This window comes from Chlamydotis macqueenii, chromosome 3, assembly GCF_036417535.1.
Source record: "Chlamydotis macqueenii isolate bChlMac1 chromosome 3, bChlMac1.mat, whole genome shotgun sequence".
NCBI classification, from domain to species: Eukaryota; Metazoa; Chordata; class Aves; order Otidiformes; family Otididae; genus Chlamydotis; species Chlamydotis macqueenii.
In genome coordinates, this window is record NC_141558.1 from 127,100,860 (window position 1) to 127,121,227 (window position 20,368).

At 50.2% G+C, this 20,368-nt stretch overlaps 1 protein-coding gene across 1 annotated transcript in view; it reads left to right on the top strand.

The window, feature by feature from the left end:
- The window catches only part of SLC24A3 (solute carrier family 24 member 3), a 68,594-nt gene that overhangs the window by 12,775 nt on the left and 35,451 nt on the right, over positions 1-20,368 (top strand). Inside the window, exons 6-8 of the mRNA XM_086744683.1 lie at positions 3,459-3,533; positions 8,895-8,979; positions 10,868-10,971. Of these exons, the coding sequence (XP_086600809.1) occupies positions 3,459-3,533; positions 8,895-8,979; positions 10,868-10,971 (264 nt within the window). The remainder of the gene's footprint in view (positions 1-3,458; positions 3,534-8,894; positions 8,980-10,867; positions 10,972-20,368) is intronic.

The following is a 20,368-nucleotide window of genomic DNA, read 5'->3' on the forward strand; positions in this document are numbered from 1 at the left end:
TGTGTTCACTTACCAGGGTGGTTGCCAGTGGTTTAGCTGAGAACCGAGCTCTTTTCCAGCCGGATACTCCTGAGATTCTGACCCTTCACGCCGTATTGCACTTCAGCCAGCAAAATAAAATTAGAGGAGACTCCCAGCCAAACCAGAACGGTGACAGCAGTGAGATCACTGAAAATAAGTGCTCAGGCGTGTAAGTCTGTGGCTTCAGCCTGCTCCGTTCTGTCGGCCCGCCGTTAAGGTTTGCTGGAGTCACCCGCAGCAGTCTTCCTGCCTGCAGCCGGCCTTGGCCCCGCGCTTCCAGCAGATGTGCCCGCGGGGCGTTCCCCACCGCAGCTTCTTCACATTCGCTTTTCTCCTCCTTGCTCATTTTCGTCCCCTTTTTGCCTTTTCTCTTGTACCTGATCCTACGTAAGCGTGGGTGCCTTTTTGGGTTGTGGTTGTGCCCTTTGGAAATCAGCATGCAGTGGGATGCAGCTTTTGTACCTGCCTGTGGCTGCCAGGACATGGCTATGCCTTGTCGTTGTTGTTTGCACTGGACGCGGTGCAAATCCACCCCTCACACGATTTGAATGCTCGTTTGAAAACTCTCAGAGGGATTTTCCTAAACTTAAACTGATGAATGTCTTGCGCCCGATATCTGTCCAGGCTGGCTGCTGACCCGGTGAGCGCCGCAGCCGGTACAGTAACTTGGCGTGATCTGAAAAACCGGCGAGAGCGTACAGGAGCGAAGGCTGTGTGCCACGTGTGGAGGCAGATGCTGATGTGACCTGGTTTGGCTCTTGAGTGTGTGCTTTTTTGGTGTTTCTTCCCTCCGTCCCCGTTGCCTTGCACCCCTTTGGGACAACCTGGCTGCCGCAGCTGTGGCAGATGGCGGGGGGCCCGAGCGGCCGTGTGACGCTCTGCGACCGCAGATGATGTCTAATGCAGGGGATGTGCTCAGTTTGTGGGGATGATGGTGTACAGATTAGTGCTCCTGAGAGGTGTTACTCTGTATTTGGGAAGGGAAAACGATGGTGTGACCCGCTGCAGATTAATGTGATCAGCAGATCAAAAAATCGAGGCTGAAGTTGGGCACCCGCTATCCATTCATTGTATTTCAATGGGATGTGGCCACGGAACTCCCTGGGACCGTTCCTGATCGTTCTTCCTGCTGTGCACAGCGTTTGGGAGCTGTTTGCTTTGTTTGGCTCTGTCCGTGCAGTTATCCGTGGGTACCGCGTCGGCAGCGCGCGCTCCCTCTGCGAGAACGAGGTGTAGGCCTGGAATTGTGCTTGCATTCGTGGTCCTCTGGGCCGTGTTGTGGTGTAAGAGTCCTGTAAAATGTAAGTTACGTTTATTCACATTTATCAGTAGTGACAGAGGAGCACAGAAACTGATCTAAGTGACAATCTGGCACTGAATCTTCAAGGTGGTGTCAAAGGCATCCGTTAGGATGAAATTCCCATGTCTAATCTTGAAAAAAATATACTTGAATTATTTTAGAGCTTGGTTTAATGGCTGAAATTTTCACAGAAATTCTGGCATTTTGCAGCAAAGTTGTCATTAAATTCTGGCAAGTGAGAATCTGGGGTTTGGAGGGGTTTAGGGGATTTAAATCTGTTCTGGAAAATTAAAACAAGAACAAAAGCCCAGAGATTGTTTTTATTGCTGCTTTCCCTCCAGAAAAAAACACTCTGGTCTCCTCCCATCACCCGAGCTTCAGCAGTAGGCTGCAAAGACAGCAAAGCAGGGGGATGTGTTGGTGCTGTGGTGCTGACTCGGAGCTTTGATAGGGTTAAGACACTTGTCTTCATAAGTGACCGAATACTGGTCGCTTCTCTCAGCGCTAGTTATTCGCTGGACCTGCACTCCTTGTAAAAATAATTTTGTAGTGATACACGGCACGTGTTACACAAAAGATGGAGCTGTCTCTGAACTTTAAAGTGGTTTGGTCTCCCTCCAGGTGTGGAAAGATGAGCAGTGCTGCAACACCGGTGAGTGGTGCTGTGAAAAGGAGAGGGATTGGTGCAGGCTCACCTGCTTCACTGGACCAGGTGCAAAATTGCTTCTTTTTTGGGCCATTTGCTTCCAGGCACAGTACAGGTAGCTCTATAGGCGGGAAACTCTATCTTTAAAAAAAAAAAAAAAAAAAAAAAAAAAAGGAAGAAAACCCAACTACGCGCACTGAAAACCCAGCAGTATACGTTACAGAGAGGTACGTTTCCGGTGAGAGGGGGACGAGGAGCGCAGGCTCAGGGCGGGATGGGAACGCAGGGCTGTGTGGCCGCAGGCTAGCCCTTGTGCTGTCCCCCTCCGTGGTGGCCCCGTGCTGCATGACGATGTGGGGGGGCACGGTTTCCTTTGGCGCGCGGGGACGGTGAGCCCGCTGGCCTGGGCGCGGGTGCAGGGTCCTGCCGCAGGCGGCCCGGCAACCCCGGGGGAGCTGGAGAGGGAGAGCTCAGGGGTTCACCTCTCCTGCCTCGCGCAGTGTGGTTCTTTCTGTCCCCTCTTTCTGGACGCAGCTGGTGTGCGCTCAGCTGCTGCGGTGCAGTTTGTTCCAGCCTTGTGCCCCGAGCCTCGCCTCTCTGTTTACGTGCCCAAAATTTAAGGCACTCTCTTGTACATGAGTGCTTTCACAAGTGCGTAGGCATAGAGAAACCTTTGCCGATAGCGTAGTCTGCTTGGAACGAGATCCGTGGCGGTAACAGGGACTCTCTCTGTGGCAGGTTTTTGGTAGCATGCGCAGATAGATCATTTTCTAGTTCCTGCAGGCGTGCCAGCTGCGGTAAATACGCTGTGCGTACCTGACACTGAGGAGTGCTGCGAGGGATGAGTGCTGGGCTGTCTTGCGGTCCCTCAGAGGGTGCAGTCATCCTCTTCTGTTTAATAACACAGAAATACAGATTAAGTGCTCCTTGCATGAAATTGAGGAGTTGATTTGCTAGGTGTCCTTTCAAGCCTTGTGTTCCCCCTTGGGTTTCAGTTGTTTGGAAGCCGTTCCTGTGTGGAGTTTAGCAAGAATTATCCCTGGGATCTCAGATGACATGACAGGGCACTTCAGTCCCAGAAAACAAGCTCCTTCCCTTTTTTCAAAACACTGGCATTTCAAAAATTGCTCCTCTAGGGTCTGGATTTTCACAGAATGCAATGATAAAAAAAGCCTTGCATTGTGCAACAGGGGGGGAAAAAGGAAGGCAAAAATATTTAAGTGTGGCTTAGCAGTATCCAGAGAATTAAAAAAAAAAAAATTCTTTGTGATGATGATAAAATGTTGGCAGCTTTCGACAGCTTGTAAGAACTTTGGGATAAATACTTCATGATCTTTCTGTTAAATCCCAGAGCACCCCATGAATTCTTCTTGCAAGAGCATTTTATTTTTTCAAGAAGTGTATACCAGAACAAACCTAAGATGAGTTGGGATGCTGCAGTTTGTTTCTGCTTGACAATCTCCAGACTCAACATTTTCTTTTTTTTTGCAGGCCGTGTATATGTTTTATGCGCTGGCAATTGTCTGCGATGATTTCTTTGTCCCTTCGTTGGAAAAGATTTGCGAAGTAAGTATTGGATGTTACTTCAGCCTGTGTGCCGCTCTAGCAGCGGTTCTCCTCGAGAGGCTCAGAACGTGACGATGGTGTGTTTACTGTTGTCTCAGAGCGTTCCCCGTGCTTGTTTAGTTGCTCAACACTGCGTGTGTGTGTTGGCTCGGCCTCCTGTTCTCACTCGCAGGAGATGGGCTGGGCATCTGTTGATGGGTAAACTTGGCCAGCGTTCCCTCTTAAAGCCAGTGGTTGCCTCTCAGATAACAGGGTGTGTATCGCACCGCTTCTTGAAAATGGGGGCAGTTTACAGCGTAGTGAAAAACACACTCTCTGCAGCAGTGATGCCGAAGCTCAGCCCCTCGCTGCGGGCTTCCCTGTGGTGCTGGCTGCAGCACGGGTTTCCAGGTAATGAGTCTGGCAGGGCTTATTAGCTTGTCCTGTCCTCTGCCGCCCGCTGCTGACGTCCTCCCGCCTCTCCAGCTGAGAAACCCTGTCCTTGAGGGTGGGATCCAGCTCTCGGAGACTGGGAGAGGGATGGGACATCGTTCATTGCCAACACAGGGAGCAGCGCTTTGGTTCAGTTACGGCTTTGGGCAGGTCACTCAATTCTCCTGGGACCTGGAAGGACCTTTTATTTCTTGATTTTTGCACGGAAATAGTGATCTGTAGGGTGCTTCTGAGTTTCATATACCGTTAACTTAAAACTTAGGAATCTCTCAGGTATCAGACTGGGAAAGAAAAAAATGCACAAGAGAGTTTAGACATGTTAGTACTTATAAAAATAAAATAAAAAAAAAAACCAACCCCAAAACACTGAGGGAGGGATTGATGCCAAGCTCTCAGCCAGATGCCCAAGAGCTGAGTCCCTGCGTGTGGTCCTGGCCCTATGGGACTGGGGTCTGTGCGCCTCTCCTGCTCCCACTCCCGGCGGGTGAGGACCTGCACACTGCTGGTACGTTCACGCCGGGGCTGACGACTCCCAGTGCAGCCGCCGAGAGGGAGTGCTGCCTAGTGCTGCCTAGCCAGAGCAGGACTGCCCTGAGCGGACCTATGCCGGACCTGGGTTTGGCTGCTTGGGTTTGGTTAGAAACAAAGTCTTGGTTTACGTTCCGGGTGCTGCAGATGTGCAGTGCGCTCGCTTCCCGGGCCTTTTGGCTTTACTTGTGTGGTGCCCTGCACGTGAGTTCACAGGCTGAGGGCTCTCCAGGCGCTGCGGCCGTTCACGCTGTGGTAGCTGCTGCTGCCTCGTGTCTGTGTGTCTTTGCAGATCTCTCTCCAAAATGCTAGGCCCTACCCTTAGCTGATTAAAACCTCTGGTGATTTACCCCAGTAGAATGGTGGATCTTGTACCTCGCCTTCCAAGTGATGAGTTTCACACCTTGTGTTGTGTTGGCGTAAGTTGTAAAGCAGCAGGGACAGCTAGGTCAGCTGTAGAGAAGCTCTTGAACACTTCCAGCAATCGCAAGGGACTCTGTATGTCTTTCGCTAAGGGTGGCATGCTGAAATTTTTGAAGACAAGGAGTACATTTCAGCCTAAATCAGCTCAGACAGTTACAGGATGAACACAGGCCATGTGCCCAAAGTGGCTGCGAGCCCTCTCCACTGTCAATCTCAGGCAGTGAAGTCCCTGCATGTGGAAAATATAGTTTGGTCTTGCTGGTGAGAAGTCTCTGTCAGCTGTAGGAAATGCCTGCCCTGTGAGGAGGTGTGGGACACGGCAGGATAAACCATTTGTGCTGACAGCTCTGATGGAAATTGTCTCTAAACTAACCTGGTATGTGTAGTTCAGCATGCTGCTGTCCAAGCCTGTTCTCTGTCGTAAAAAAAGAGTCCCCAGGAAATACCACTGTTTTAGGTAACTGAAGGGCGACAACACAAGGCAGGAGCTTCTGTCCTGCAAAGCTGCTGCACTCTCTAGGGCTGAATCTGGGGAAAGGCACTGCGAGGTTCAGGGGGAGGGAAGTAGGGATGGAAGATGCTGGAGATGTAGACGTGCTGAGTTATTTAACCTCCCCTCTCCCAGGCAAGGGAACCCTGCTGGGAAATGTGGGTCTTGAAGCCAGCTCAGGTCACTGGAGATGAACAAAACCTGAACTGAGTAAGCAGTGTCCAGGACGGGCTTGTATTTTGGGGTGCCATCAGGATCCCTGAGGGACAGGCCAGAGGAGCACAGGTGGAGCCAAGAGATTGAGGGAGATTGTTATTTCTCTTGATGGAGCACTTGTTAAATCCCATCTACAAGTGCATTTTGATTAGTGCCCTTGCGTATGGCGCAGAGGTCTGACCTGAATCCATGGAGCACTAGCTGCTGCTCCAGTTCTGCCGTGGACTCTGGGTGAGTCAGACAAGCTCCGTTGCTTCTCCACACCTCTGTGTTTTGCACGGGTCAGTAGAAATATTGGTTGACTTGCAAGCCCCTGGGATCTAGAAGGCTGCTTTCACTTGACCAGATCTTTACTTTTTGGTTATTTGTCTTCTCAGTGGTACATAACAACTCCTCATGTGCTTTAACGACTCTGAACCATTGTGTTACCCAACACCACCAATAAAATAAGGTGATAATAACAGGTTTTATTCAGTTGTGTGTGAGAGAGAAATGCAGCGATAGAACATTAAATCCAGCAAACTTGCATTAAGAGGTTACTGTCCAGAAGACAGATACTGGGTCATTAGAGATTATCAAAATGGGTCGTATAAATGGATCAGAATTTTATTATTCCTATTGCTCCTGCTTGACTCTCTCCCAAAAAAGATTTTTCTCACCCCATAGGTGACCTTTAGAGATATTCAAGTCCTTTTATTTATGTATTTTATGCATAAATTTAGCAGTTCTGTAATTACATGATAGCAAGAGAAATACGCATTCCTGTTTCCTGATCCAACTACTTTGATTTTATCAGTCCAGAATGGATTGCCTTCAAAACATCCAGCTTCTCCTTGATGTTAGCACTCAAGAATGTGTGGGAAAAGGCTCGAGTCACTTTGCAAAGGCCTCTGCAGCCTTTGGGAGTATCCACTCTTGCCTCTTTTTCTCGGAAAGGGAAGGTGTTACTGCTCCCCAGTGACAGCAGATGCTACCACCATTGCTCACACCAACCAGTACTCTCCCCGCAGAAAGACCTCGTGCACTGAGTAGGCTGATGTGGAGAGCCAGGGCTGCCTGGTGAGGGGGGAGGCCACCTGAGTCCTCCTCCATCACCTGATGAGATAAGAACTGTGATGTTTTCAAGGTTGCTCACAAGAGAGGGAGGGGGAGAGAGCCCCTTGGAAGGAAGGAGGTCACGTCCAAGAGGTGGTACTGGGTACGGCAGCATTGTAATGTGCCTAGTGTGCAGACAGCCGTAACTGGACGTGACTCACTGCTGGCCTAAGATCCTCCACCGGTAATCCAGCTACCACCTACTGCCGTATTCAGCACAATTCAGACCTCCTGCCTCAAGGCTTTTTCGGTCTTGGAGGTCAACCAATAGTTATTCTACAGTTGCTCACAGTTTAGAGGCACTAATTCTGAAATAAAAGCCCTTCTGGCTTAGCTTTATCTCGTTTGGAAAGCAGTTGTCGAGTTAAACCAACAAGGCATTTGCGCTCCCAAATGTGTGTGTTGAGATGAGAATTTGTTCCAGACACTTGCTATGCGAGGCACTCACATTCTGTCTTAGTTCCGATGTTCTTACCATAAAGCCCTGGGTTTAATTTGTTCTCTAGAGCAGCTTGTAGCGTATTTGCCCAGCTCCTCTGTTATTGGTGTTAGAGTGTTTCCATGATGCAGCTAACATTCTACGTCAATTGCAAACATTTATCTGCAAATACCAGAGAATGTGTTTTCACCTCCTACACAGTGTGCTGTTTTCTGCTGCATTGTATTAACTTAATCATCATATGCATTGCAATAAATTACCTAGGAACTGTCCTCGAGGGAACTTACTGCAGCTTTAAATTAAGACATCCCCACAGAAAGTCAGCACGGTTGGTTTCCTTGGCTGATGATCTTTTCTTTCAAAAGACACCATCAAATTGCAGATGGATTATTGTAGGATGACTGTCTCCATAATTCCATAGAGAATCCTGCAGAAAAAAACCTGGCATTTGGAGATCTACTTCTGGTCCTGTGAACTTCTGCGATAGTTTTAATCCTATTTAAAATCATTTTTCATAAAGCTATGTTTAATTGGGTTCCACAAGCTTTTTACAGCAGTGCAGCGATGCTGTGGTCTCCTGCTTAAAAAGCAGTCCTGCTGAGGGCACATTTTTTTATTTTTCCTTCTTCTCGTAACTTACGTACAACATTTTTTGTTATATGTGTATGGTCAGTGGATAGAGTTACCTTCTCTTGCAAACCTTGAATATCCTTTGTAGGATCTTCAGTCCAGGTAAGGTTGGTGGGAGCATTCCTGCGATCTTGTTGCTGTGCAAATGTACTTTGGTAAGGATAAAGTCACAGAGAAATGGTGCACCGCTGCAGAGGGAAGAGGGGAGAGGAAGGCTCCGTCCGTCCTGCCAGGCTGTGGGTGCTGCTAGAGCAGCCGGTTCTGCTAGGGAGACGTCCCCACTGCCCTCAGCTCTCTTCCACTTGCTGGTACGGTGGCAGCCGCGGACTCGCAGGCACACAAGCGAGCCAGCTTTGTGTAGTAACAGCTCCGCAGTTTATGGCCATGTGGTTGAGGGGTGGCTTTTTTTAGGTACTCATTAAAGTGTGGAAGGTGCCAGCAAGGCATGTGGTCCTTAACAGCCTCATGGCGCTCACTGAACAGCGACTTGTGCAGATGGAGCAGCGGGAATGCAGAAAACATAAAAGAAGTAATTAACCCAGTAAATCTTGGAAAACCACATATGCTGGTGAAGTTTTCCTAGCGTAGTGCGTCCTTTCCCTTCCAGAACCCCCTGTTTTAGGCAGTCCCTGGGCGCTACTGCAGGGAGGCCGTGGGAGGTAAGTCTCTTCCATGGTGACCCAAGTGAAAGGGGGCCAGGAGAGGTTGGATGTCCATGAAACGATACCAAGGCGGGTGCTGGGGGTGAACTGAGCCCGAGCTCCAGCCCTGCCTCGTACAGGCCAGAGTAGGTGAGGTAAGGGGTGTGTGTTGGTGGGGTCGTGGAGGAGACAAGGAGCCATGACTGGTGAGGCTGCCTCGCTGATGTCCCAAGTGCTGCTCTTTCCTCTGTAACGCGTGTCACAGCCGCAACGTGCCCTCTACAAGGAGATGCTGTCTTAAGTAAGCAATGCCTGTGATGACTTTTTCCCCATACTTAAACTTTATTATCGTAAAGCTCCATACATATTGGCAGTTTCTTACCCTTGGCGGACAGTTGAACATTTCTAGTTGAATTCCTTTAGCCTCTCAGCATTCTAATTAATGACTCTGATGTGTTTCTCTGCAGCGCTTGCATCTTAGCGAAGATGTGGCTGGGGCGACTTTCATGGCAGCGGGAAGCTCTGCTCCAGAGTTGTTTACATCTGTCATAGGTAACTAACCTGCCGCTGCTTCTTGAAACCCCCGTGTTTCCCCAGCTGTTTTTCAGAGCTACAGTGGGATTGCTAAGCGCCTGTAACGTTGGTTACAATGCCAGGCCCTTCCCTCGTGGGCGCGCACAGGACTAATTGTGGGGAATCCTTGCTAGATGAAGTGGCTCTAAAGAAGCGCAATTATCCCACAGCAGGGCTGCCTTGGAAGTGGTTTGGTCCGACCCCGTCACACCAGGGCCAGTTGGCAGTTCACCGTAATTGTCTGTTGATCTGCCTCCCCGTAGCACAGCCAAGCTGCACAGCGCTGAGCTCCGCATGTGCAGCCTTCTCCCCTCCCATCTGCCCTCCTGCGCCGTCTGCCACGACGTCCCTAGGATGTCGCGTGAAGGGGCACACCCCCAGCCTCCCGGGTTGGTACCCAGGTGAACCCTGTGTCCTTAGCTGCAGGTTCTCTGCTCCGGTGAGTCCTCTAACACCACTTCCCTCTGGGAAAGCCAGAGTGGAGAGGAGAAGAGGATTTGAAGTGCTTTCTCACAGCAACAAGTTGGTCAGAGCATCACACTACCAAAGCAACTCTCTGCTTCTGGGAAGTGTGATGGAGGGACTCAGCAGTCCTTAAGTGTGTGAATCCCGGGAAACTCGTGCGGTCTCTCAGCAGCCTTGAGCTACAAGGGGACTGCAGTCAGCTGGTACGAAACGATGCTGTATGTATGCACACGGGAAAGTGTTGTTGCAGTTTTACTCACCCACACCTCTGTTGGTGGGTGATCATCACAGCAGCGGTTGGGAGGTTAGGGTGGGCTCTCCCTCACCGGGGAGAGTTATTCTCAGTTTAGATACTTTCTCGAGAAGATAATTCTGTTTCAGTCACAGCTACCGGATGCAGAGCACAAATTGATTCAGGCAAAGCTCCACACTCTGCGGAGAGGTCTGATTACACAGGCACAGCCTCACAATGTAGGAACTTAAACTGGGCCAAGTTTGGGTTCAGGAGAGTGCAGTAGCGGGTGACAGTAAGAGCAGGTTCCTTCTGGCAGCTTAGAGAAGCCCCAGCAGTCAGATCACTATCTTGCTGTGCTGTAATCCACCAGATAATGCCGGTCGCTTGGTGAGTGGCTGCTTCTGTGTAACGTGTTTCTGAGAAAAGGATAAAGTGGGAAAAACACTTCTGAACTACACTGGCTGGATAGATACTGCTGGAACCTTAGAAGCAAGTGGTGAATTTAAACAGACTGACAGCTAGCAGGAGAGGGAGTGTTATTTTTAGGCTGACTTCCTAAGGAAAGAATTTTGTGCAGTACTGTGCTGCATGTGTCTGTCAGTTTGTCTCCCTCACCGTTACCCTCATTGGCTAATTTTAACCAAATCTGACAGAGTAGCTCTGAAAGGAGGCTGTAACGTAGGCCAATAACTCATCCTGAGAAGTATCGTTCAGCTTTCAAGTTTTCAGGCAGCTCAAGCTTCTGCGTGCCTGTTGAAACTGTGGTGGGGATGGGGATATGGGGAAGAGCAGGGTACTGGTGAGAGGATATATTACAGGAGATAGTTTCCTGCAGATTTGTGTCCGACCAGTGCTCCCATGGAGCTTACTGTCTTCTATGACGTGTATTGCCGTAACGTTGGGTTGCAAGACCAGTGGGGTAGTGATTTAGACGTGTCTAAGGTATTTGGTTTTTACTAGACAACCTATCCAGGTCCCCTCAGAAGCAAGTTCTGCTGCCTTTATTCACCCTGGTGCCTTTCTTTGAAAGTTGCTATTAAATGTAAGAAAAGTGGCAGAACTGGTACATGCCGTTAGACTCATTAATGGGGTGCGAGGTCTGCAGTTTTTTGTGGAAAAATTCTGCTCTTTCCAATTTACACAGCTTGCCTTAATCTTGTTTTTCAGGTGTTTTTATCACAAAAGGAGACGTAGGCGTTGGAACCATCGTAGGCTCGGCTGTATTTAACATTCTCTGTATTATTGGCGTGTGTGGGCTTTTTGCAGGACAGGTAAGAGCATTTAATGATTCGTAACAGTTCTTGCTTCATTGTGAGCCTTGGCTGTACCGTGAAATCAACTGCCAGGTTCACAACCTTGCCACAAATTTCTCTGGCTTTGTTCTTGTTATTGGGGCCCTACGCTATTCCTCTTGCATTTCTGAAATGAAAAGCAGAACAGTAAATGTCAGCTCGGGCGTTCTAAGCTGCCCAAGATACGTGGGTGGTCAAAGGAATAAAAGTTGGTTATTTAACACCTCCTCTTGGTAGCTATTGAAAGATGCGCTGTGACGTTTGTATCTGGCTTTTTTAGAACAAAGGAGCCAGGAAGTAACTGTGCCTCTGGCTGGTACACACACACTTCAGTGAGCTGTGCAGGATGCCTCTGAAGAAGGACGCTTGTGGAGCACCACAAAAGATGCTGCATGTGTGCAAGAGAGTTTGATACGTGTGCTGAGCTGGCACAGCGTTGTTGGTGACCAGCATGGGTTAGGAGGTTGTATAAGAAAGATATGGTCTTTGATGGTAGTTTATCTCATTGTTAATATCCAGAATCACAGAATGGTTTGCGTGGGAAGGGGCCCCTGGAGGTCTCTGATCCAAAGCCTTCACCACCCCGGCCCCCACCACCTCGGAGCAGGGCTGATTTCAAGGTCGGGTCAGGTTGCTCAGGGCCTTGTCCAGCCAGGTTTTGAATACTTCCAAGGATGCCACCACTTTTTTCCTCGCTAGCAGTGAGGCCATCCATTCCTAGTGTAAGCTCTGACAGCTTTCCAGCGTGTCAAACTGCTTATGACAACACAAGCTATTCATCTGAAATTAAAGTAATTAAGTTGTGAGATCTGAGCTGCTGTCTCAATTGCAGACGTGATTGACTGTATAATTAAATATCTCAATCTGCATTCACCTTAGCACTTGCCAACATGCCCAGTATTTTCACAGTCTCATAAAACGTCCTTTGAAATGTTGCTGCGCAGACCTGTTTGTGAGAGGAGAGCCAGGATAACGTTATCAAGACAGGGCAGTAGGGTAACTGCTCTGGGAGAACGGCTCAAGAGAAGGGGCCTGTGTAGCTCGGTCAGTATGAGAAAGCGTGTGGAGATTGGGTTTTCCTGGGAAAGTTTGTAATACAGTTTTACTTGTATTAGCAATGAGCTTTTTCAGGATGAAGGTGAGCATTTTCACGATGGGGAGGCTTCAGGAGAAGCCCACAGCGGTACTTTTTAGCCACCCTCCCTCGATTTGCATGGGAACGTGCAGGTGGAAGCTGCACACGCTGAATATGTTAGCGGTCCTGCTGTAACGCTTACTGTGAAAGCCCAGTTGATTCCGGCCAGTTTTTAATGACCAAAGCTTTCCCAGGGCATGAAGCGGTGTTCCCCAGAGGTGTTCTCCTGTAATCAGTAGGACTCTTTGCTCAGGTTGCTTTTCTCAAGCAAGTGAAGATGATTAACTGTTTTCTGTGATGGCAGAGGAGCTAACTCTCAGGATTTTTCTCTACATGGGATTGATTGCGTGCCTCAAACCTGCTAAAAAAAACTAGCTGCAATTCAAAACTTTCAGTGGTAAAGGTTTTCTAGAGTTTGGGGGTTAATGGAGAATGTCAGTCTGTTGAGAGACCGTTGATGGGTGGGAGATGTTTGTTTCTGAGAGACAGAATACAGCCAAAATGCCCTTGTAATGCCTTCAGCCTTCCAGGTGCGGTGGCTTTCAGAAGTTCAGAGGGGGGCCTGGCTGCTGCAAGTCATCCTAGGCGTGGCCTGCGCGTCTCGCCCAAGGCAAGAGTTGAGATCTGGACTGCTTTGTCCCAACTTTGTTTTCCCTGACGTTGCTAGTGATTTGCGTATGGTTCACTTAGACTCTGCTGCAGATTACCCCACAGAGGGCGAATGAGAGCTGGGATGACTGGCATCGCTGCATGGAATCACGATCTAAACAAGCAGACAGAAAACCTCAGTTTAAATAATTCCAGTATTCTGGATGAAACTCTGTTTTGGTTTGTGCTTTTCATTTTTCCCCACTCCCAACCCTTCCCCAAAAAGTCATTCCCTTGCACTGATGTGATTCGTCTGTTCTGTGTCAGTATGAGTAGGAATTTGGTTTTATTATGGGTAATGCCTCTATAGATGCGCTAACATAGGTGCTAAATTTGGTTGATTGGTGGTTGGATTTCAGTTCTGCTGGGGACCTGGATCTCGATTTTGAGTTGCCAGGTGAGCCTGGAGGCAGGCCTAAGCTGCTTGCTGTGCTCCAGCTCAGAGCAGGGTTCTCTCTTTTGAGCTCAGACCTGCGGAGCCGGCAGCTGGAGTCCTCCGATTTTCAGATGAGACCGGTGAGTCAAATGGGCAGGGATTTACCAGCCAAAATTTGCTGCCTTGTCAGCCTCCCCTGAGGCTGCTCATGACACAGATCGGTTCTGTGAGACTTGTGCCCTGGAAACAGACGCTCAGGTGTCTCCATTTGAGGCTGGAAGGCTTTCGGGTTTGTCAGGCGGGAGGAGAGAAGCAGAGGATTAGGCCCGTGCCTGTGGCAGTTTCGGCCCGATGATGCCCACGCGGCCTTCGTGTTCATCAAAACCTGTCATTAAATGCTCTGCTGTCGGGAGGTGGCTGCTGCAGATGGCCAGGATGGACAAGAAGGGCTGATGCTCTGTTCCCCCTCTGTCCGTTTTTCGTGTGGAATTCCTCTGGCAGGTGAGGGACAATTCCAAGTCGCTCACACCACTGATTTCCGCACGAGGAGTTGTGAAGCGAGTGGAGGCAGTCTCGCCCTTGCTCGCCTGTAGCACCTGCCAGCAGTAGCAGCCGTGTTCCAGCGGCAGCTTTTGAGTAAGGGTTGATGGGGGCAGTTCGCAGCTGCAGTTGCAGTGCGATGGGATCCACTGGCTGGTCAGTACCCGGCAGCCTGCGCTGCTGTTGGGATGCTGGGTTGCTTGGAGGTACCGGCGGTCCGGGAGGTGGACGGAGAGCGGCACGGGCAGCGGCACTCAGTAAGCCATCCCTTCCTGGGGTGCTCAGCTCGGGGCTGGGGTAGGAAAATGTCTCTGTGCTGGAAATTACGGGGCAGCTGCCCGGTGGTGGAGAGCTTAGGAGCGCTGTACTGCTTTTGGATTGGGAAACCCGGAACTAAAACCTGCAAGGGACTTCTGCGGCACTTGCATGAACTGTTCAGCATCATGAGAATGCCTCTTTTTTGTTTAGGTTTTTTTTTTTTTGACCGGTGAAAGGTTGAATTAAAAAAAATACTGACCAGCTCTCTGCAGGGTGTGCTTTGTTTTTAAATTAGTTTATAGTATGTATGTACTACGGTGGATGTATTATTCTTCGGCTTAGGAAAATACTGAGTCTGGCTGCATGCACCTTGTTTTGAAAGAGAAACAAACCCACAGCCCCAAAAAGCTGGTGTGCATTTACTTGAGCACCAGCTCTAATTGATTATTTTTCTAAACTTTTAATGGCTGGTAAGCACACGCTTCTCAGAATAAATGAGAATAGTCATCCCGCTGCTGGAACTGGGGAAGGAAAGTGTGGCGCCCACACTTCTATATGACATTGAACACGTAAAAGCTACATGAAAAGAGCATTGTTAGGTTGAAAGTCAAACGCTGAGAAGAAGAGAACAGCAGTGCTGAGGTTCCTGTGCACCCTGAATTTCCCCCCCAGCGTGTGTGCATTATCCCGCAGCCTTTAACTGCAGGGTCCCATGCTGGTTTCTCCGCGGGGTCCCTGCCTCCCGCAGCGCACAGAATGGACTTTGCTCACTTAATGAGCAGCTATTCGTTGTTTTGTTGTCTCTTCATTGTTCAGTGTGTGCCCTTCTGCCTTATTTACCAGGGTCTATTCAAGCCCTGTTCCAGAGGCAGAATTATTAATTTCCTCTTGAGTTTCTGCCAGTCTCGTGGCTATTGTATCTGAGCAGTTGATGAGCAATTGTTTTTCCCCAAACCTCTGTGAGATGAAGGGGTGTTTTAAAGATGGGGAAACAAAGCACAGAGAGGTTAAATACAAAAGAATAACTTGTAATTTTAGGAGCCGATTAGAGCTGGCACAGGGATGTTTCTTCCCCAAATCTACAGCATCCTGCAGCATGTTATTTGTTCAGAGGGCAGCTCCCTCTGGCTCCAGATGCTGCTCCACCTCAGCATTGCACAAGGGATTCCTTGCTGGGCTGACCTTGGTTGAAGTGGCCATCTCTGTGTCCGTACAGCTCAGCTCTCCTGAGGAGCATGCAGCTGCTTCAGCCACGTGAGGCCCTTCTCGTCTCCTCGGTTCCAGCTCACATTCCACCTTCTGCAAGGGGACACACAGAACGTCTCTGTCACCACGACCCCTGACTTCATCCCTAGGACCGTTCTTGGCCTGAATTAAGCAAGTTACTTAACTATCCCATCTCCTGACATTTACTGCGTGCTTTTACTGGCATGATGATGTTCCTTCTGAGCAGCAGATGCTCCAGGTTTCTTTCCATTTCATCTGTCTCCCAGCCCTTGCCTGTCTTCATTGCATGAGGCTTGGGAGAAAAGCGTTCTCCAGACAGGTTTTCCCCCTAGATCGTGGATCCACCCCATAGCTGTCTCTGAAGCAATCAGCTTTCCCATAGCGGTCTAGATCCCTTCTCCTCTCCTGACTCCTCTGCTCTGTTGCTCCTTGACCTGATCCTCCTGGCTAACATTATCTGTGCCAGGGAGGCACCTCTGGAGGTGCAGAAGCCTGCTCTAGAGCCAGGGCAGTTTCATTTTCTGCTGTTTTCACCTCCTTCACCAGCTGCAGACTCTGTGTACCCCACGGGCAGTTTGCGACGGAACGCTTGTGACGTGCCTGCTCTTACTCTGCCCGTGGCTAGAGGACCCCACCACCCCTGCTTTGTAATCCCAGCAGAGATGCAGCCACCACGAGAGGCTTCCTTGTGGACGCATCTCTGAAGTCGCTGAAAGGCCTGTGGCAAGGCTCCCTTACCCAGCACGGCACGTGTACAGCGGGAAGCCCCCCTGTGCCCGGGTGCTCTCCTTGCTCCAGACGCCCAGCGGGTCTCAGGCTGTGCTGCATCTCAATTCAGCATGCTTCTACAGTGCTTGTCGCCTCTGCCTTCGGAGTAGGAGGCTTCCCCATCCAGGCTCGGAGCGTGCTGGAAACTTGTGTTAAGAGCCCCGGAGATCTTGGCCACCTCGCCTGCAGGCACCTGCTCAAGTTTCGCTGCTCTGCAGCTGAGCCCTGCCTGGCTCCTGCCCGGCCACACCTGGGAAGATGCTGCTGGGAGCTGGTGCTGTGTGAAGGGGAAAAGTGCTTATGCTTGGCAGTCACTCTGCAGCGGCTTGGGAGCAGGCTGCCAGGAGCCCTCAAGCAAGGCGGTAATTAGAAAAGCTTCCACTTCCTTTCTTTATTTATGTATTTAATTTTGAAACTGTAAGGAATTAATCACTTTAGTAGCTGGACCCCCAGTCCTGCACGCAGTTGCAGCCAAACTGGTTGCTGCAGACGGAGCTGCTTGCAGGGTTGGTGTCTAACAGCCACGCAACGTGTTTGTGCCGTCTGCTGTTAAACCTCGCTTCAGGGTTCCCAAATCACTGTGGTACTGTTGAAACGCTCCTGAAGAGCTGCTACCATAGAATCGTAGAATGGTTAGGGTTGGAAGGAACCTTCAGAGGTCATCTAGTCAACCCCCATGCTAAAAAGCAATTGATGTAGATGAAAATCGGCTTTAATGTGTCACTGTGCTCCTTTTTTTCTTTGTGGCCCAGCCAGAAAGGACAGAGTTGGGCTGGAAAATGAGTTGGTTTGAGTAATGTCAGCGGGCTGGGGAGAGTAACCATGTGGCCGTGGTGCACCAGCCCAGAGCTGGAGTTGTGTGTCACAAACTCTAGGGAAGGCTTAACAAACGCAAGCAACCAAAAATGCTTTGAACAACCGTAAAGACGTTTCTGTTAGCGTAGGTGCAATTTTGAAGCCGTAGATGATTTTAGTTTGTGGAAATATAGAGAACTGTCCTCGTTCCCCAAGTGCTGGTGTAGTGCAGGTTGGGTGTGTCTGTAGCAGTTTCCTCCGTTGTCCATGCGCCTGTGACACAAATACACGTCCTTTCAGTTGTACAGCTACGTCACACAACCCAAACATTGCTTATTTAGCTGCTGTGTCTGCTTTGCTTTCTACCGGCAAGGCGAGGGGAGGGGAAGGTAGAAGGATGCCGCAAGAGAGGAAGCGGTAGGGGACGCAGCCCTTCAGACATCGGCACGGCAGCATTTCCCAGGGACGCGTGCAAGATAGCAGGGAAGGGACGCGGGCGTGGAGCCTGCCGGCTGCGTTGTGATGGGTTGTGTTAGGCTTCTCCTGTGCTTGCAGACCAGCCGCGTATGGGGTCGGAAGGCTCTCCTGTCCAGGTCACGGCAAACCCCTGTGTCAGCGGGGGCTGCCGCTCAGAGTCGCCAGCTGATGCGCGCTGGGTTTTGTCTCGGTGTGAAAATAGACCTAAGAAATAGGTGTTACAACTGGTGAAGAGCTGAGGTGAGGAGACTGAACGGAGATTTAATAACTAGGTAGAACATTGTTTATTGAAGAGACTGGGACTTTTGTAATCTATTTTTAACCTAGTTCTGCCATTCAGTTAGCTTGCATGCATCTTAATCTCTTAAGCTTTAATTTCACTGACTGCAGTAATTCAGACTGCAGTCATTAATGACCTTCGGCTTTACGATTGCGTTCATGAGCTTGGTTTTTTCCTTTCCTGGATTGTGGAGGAGTTTTGGGAGGGGAAAGCTGAAATGTTGGGTTTTTTTCTTTGCTAGTCTGTGACTATTGGTGGAAAACATGTAAAACTGTGGAGAAGTAGTTTAATGAGAACTTATTGCCAACTGTGGGTACTGTGCGCTGCTCTAGTAGTCTGGGGCGCAGTGGTTTTCTCTGGTGGCAAGTTTTCCTAGTGACTGTGGGCCTGCTCTTTCACTGATAGAAGTGTGTGCAGACTTGAAAGCGAGAAGGGGACAGAGTAATAAGCCAGACAAGGATCCAGCACTGAGGCTTCCACTGAAGACAGAATTTTTCCCCGAAGTCAAGGCTGCGGGTGTGATGGGAGCACAGAGCTGCTGGCATGGCCATGCGTTAGATTCCTTTCCAGCTCCCCCTTTAACACAAGCAGTGTTATCTTGGGAATGGAGGACTTGTGAGTTTATAGCAAGTCTGCAGCTGTGGTGTGAGCAAACGCGGTTTGTGTTAACCACGCAGTCTGTCAACCAGAAAAACCCGAGGGTGACTTTGTCCTGTCCTCTGTGCTCATGCCCTGTCTGCGCGACGCTTCTGCACAGCATCCACATGAGCGTGGTGAATGAACCGTCGGGCCTGTTACACCATCGCCCTTCTGGTCTCCTTTCGGAGAGCTCTGACGAGCTCTACAAGCATTTTGTCATTCCCCAAGTAACTTTATTTCCCAGAGCTGGGCCAGCAGCATGCAGCACATCGGTGTTCCTGAAGGGCGCCAGTTTAGCCAAGTGTCCAGTAAACGCTTGGCTTGCAGCAGCGCTGCTTGCGTTGTTTCTGTCTGGGGAGATGTGCAAGCCTAGACTTCGTGGCGTCCGGGGCCTGGCATCCGCATCTGGGTCGAACCAGAACCGCACAGTGAAGTCAGTGAGACTGGACCTACTGATGGTTGCTGGTTATTTCCTCGGGAGATCGTTACTGCTGGTTGCGGTAGCACCTAGCAGCCTCAGTTGTGGGTTAGAGCTCCGCGGTACCGGGCATCGCACAAACACAGCCAGAACGCAGCTCGGGGGCCTGACAGCTGGTGGTCAGCGTGCATGACGGGAGACAACGGCAGGGACCGAGCGAGCGGACGGGAAAGCACAAGGAAACCGTGATGGAGTGGCAACGCGGACGCAGCAAGCCAGCTGCCTAACGCGTAGTGAGTGATTCACGGGCTGTGTGGGCGCAGGAAGGGTTGGGGACTGGGGAGGGGTTTGTAGCAAGCTCCTCTCAGGCCCGGGGACAGCATGACGGTGCTGGCAGAGGCTGTATTTTGCTTCAGGAATGTGTGATGGGGACTGGTGTGGACTCACCATTGGTAGGATTTCTTCTTAAATCTTTTGTAGTGTAAAGGCAAGGGAAATCACAAAATCTGTTTTTATGTTTGGCAAGGAGTGGCCAGTCTGAGGAGACTGGAGATGTTTACCCTGCGCACGCCTCCCTGCACCGTGTATACAGCTCTCCTTGGACTCTGCTGCGAGTCCTGCACAGATCGCCTGCAGTCCAGGAGACATCTGCAAATGCAGGTCTTTGGGGTCCTGCTGCCCTGGCGCTGTGCAAATCTGAGCTAAAAAGACAGGCTGCTCTGAATAACTCATGAACAATTATGAGTACCAGTTGAGCGGGGAAATATTTTTGGCTTTGTCCTAAGGTTTGGAGAGTGTCCACTGTTTCCATTCTGAGAATGTCACAGAGACTGATTGCTGCCGCAGTAATGAAAATATCAAGAGCTGCTTAAAAAAGCAAATATTCTTGGAGAAATAATAAGAATAAATTGGATTGATCCACAATGTACGAACCGGGAGCCGGAATGACGGTTGAACTCTGCAGAGAATGGCTAAGCAGTGGTAAAATTAGGGGGCTGGTAATTGGAAGGAAGCTTTCCTCCCAGCGAGTCCATTAGATCAGAGCTGCTCAGCAGTGACATGTATTTTAAGGCCTGGACTTTTTTTGGCCTGAGCTGTGCTCATTTTATGTTTCACTTCAGTTCAGTTGGGAGGGATGTTCAGTGTTGGTCAAAGCCCTGAGAAAGCCCAAATGCTGCCTCGTGGGACTCTGCTGTCTTTGCCAGGAGGTACTCAGTGAAGGTTATGGTCAGGGGACTGAGCTGGATGCTCGTAGCGTCCTGGGATGTTGGGACAGCCATGACCCCAGCATGTCGACAGCAGGGAGACATCACCATGGGGTATGGAAGGGAGTGTCTCCATCTGCTCCGTGGCATTCGGTCCAGGACATCCTGCTGTGCTGTCAGTCCCAGCACGGGAGCCTTCGGCTGATGTCGGCTGCCTGCCGGCTTTCCAGGAAGGCTGCGCAGGCGGCAGTGGCTTTCTGTGCAGGAATTTGTCGAAAACTTCAGCTGTTGCAGAGTGGCTCAGCAGGCTAGGAGGGGGCATGGGATCGGGCGCTCCTGCTGCGCTGTCATGAGGGTCCCCTGGGCGTTTGCCTGGCGGCTTGGCAGCCGGCGTCGCCAACCGGCCTCGCCAACGCTTCACCTGCGCCACGGGGCTGGCCCAGCTGGAGCGGGAGGCTGCTGCAGCCAGCGTGGAGAGCTTTCCCTTCACAACTGTTTTCTGATTCTGTGATTCTTGCTTTTCCGTACCGATTGACAGATGCCAGAGCGGCACAAAGTCTGAGGGGTCTTTTTAGCTTCTCTGGTCTGAGCTGCTGTAGGTAGGGTGTTT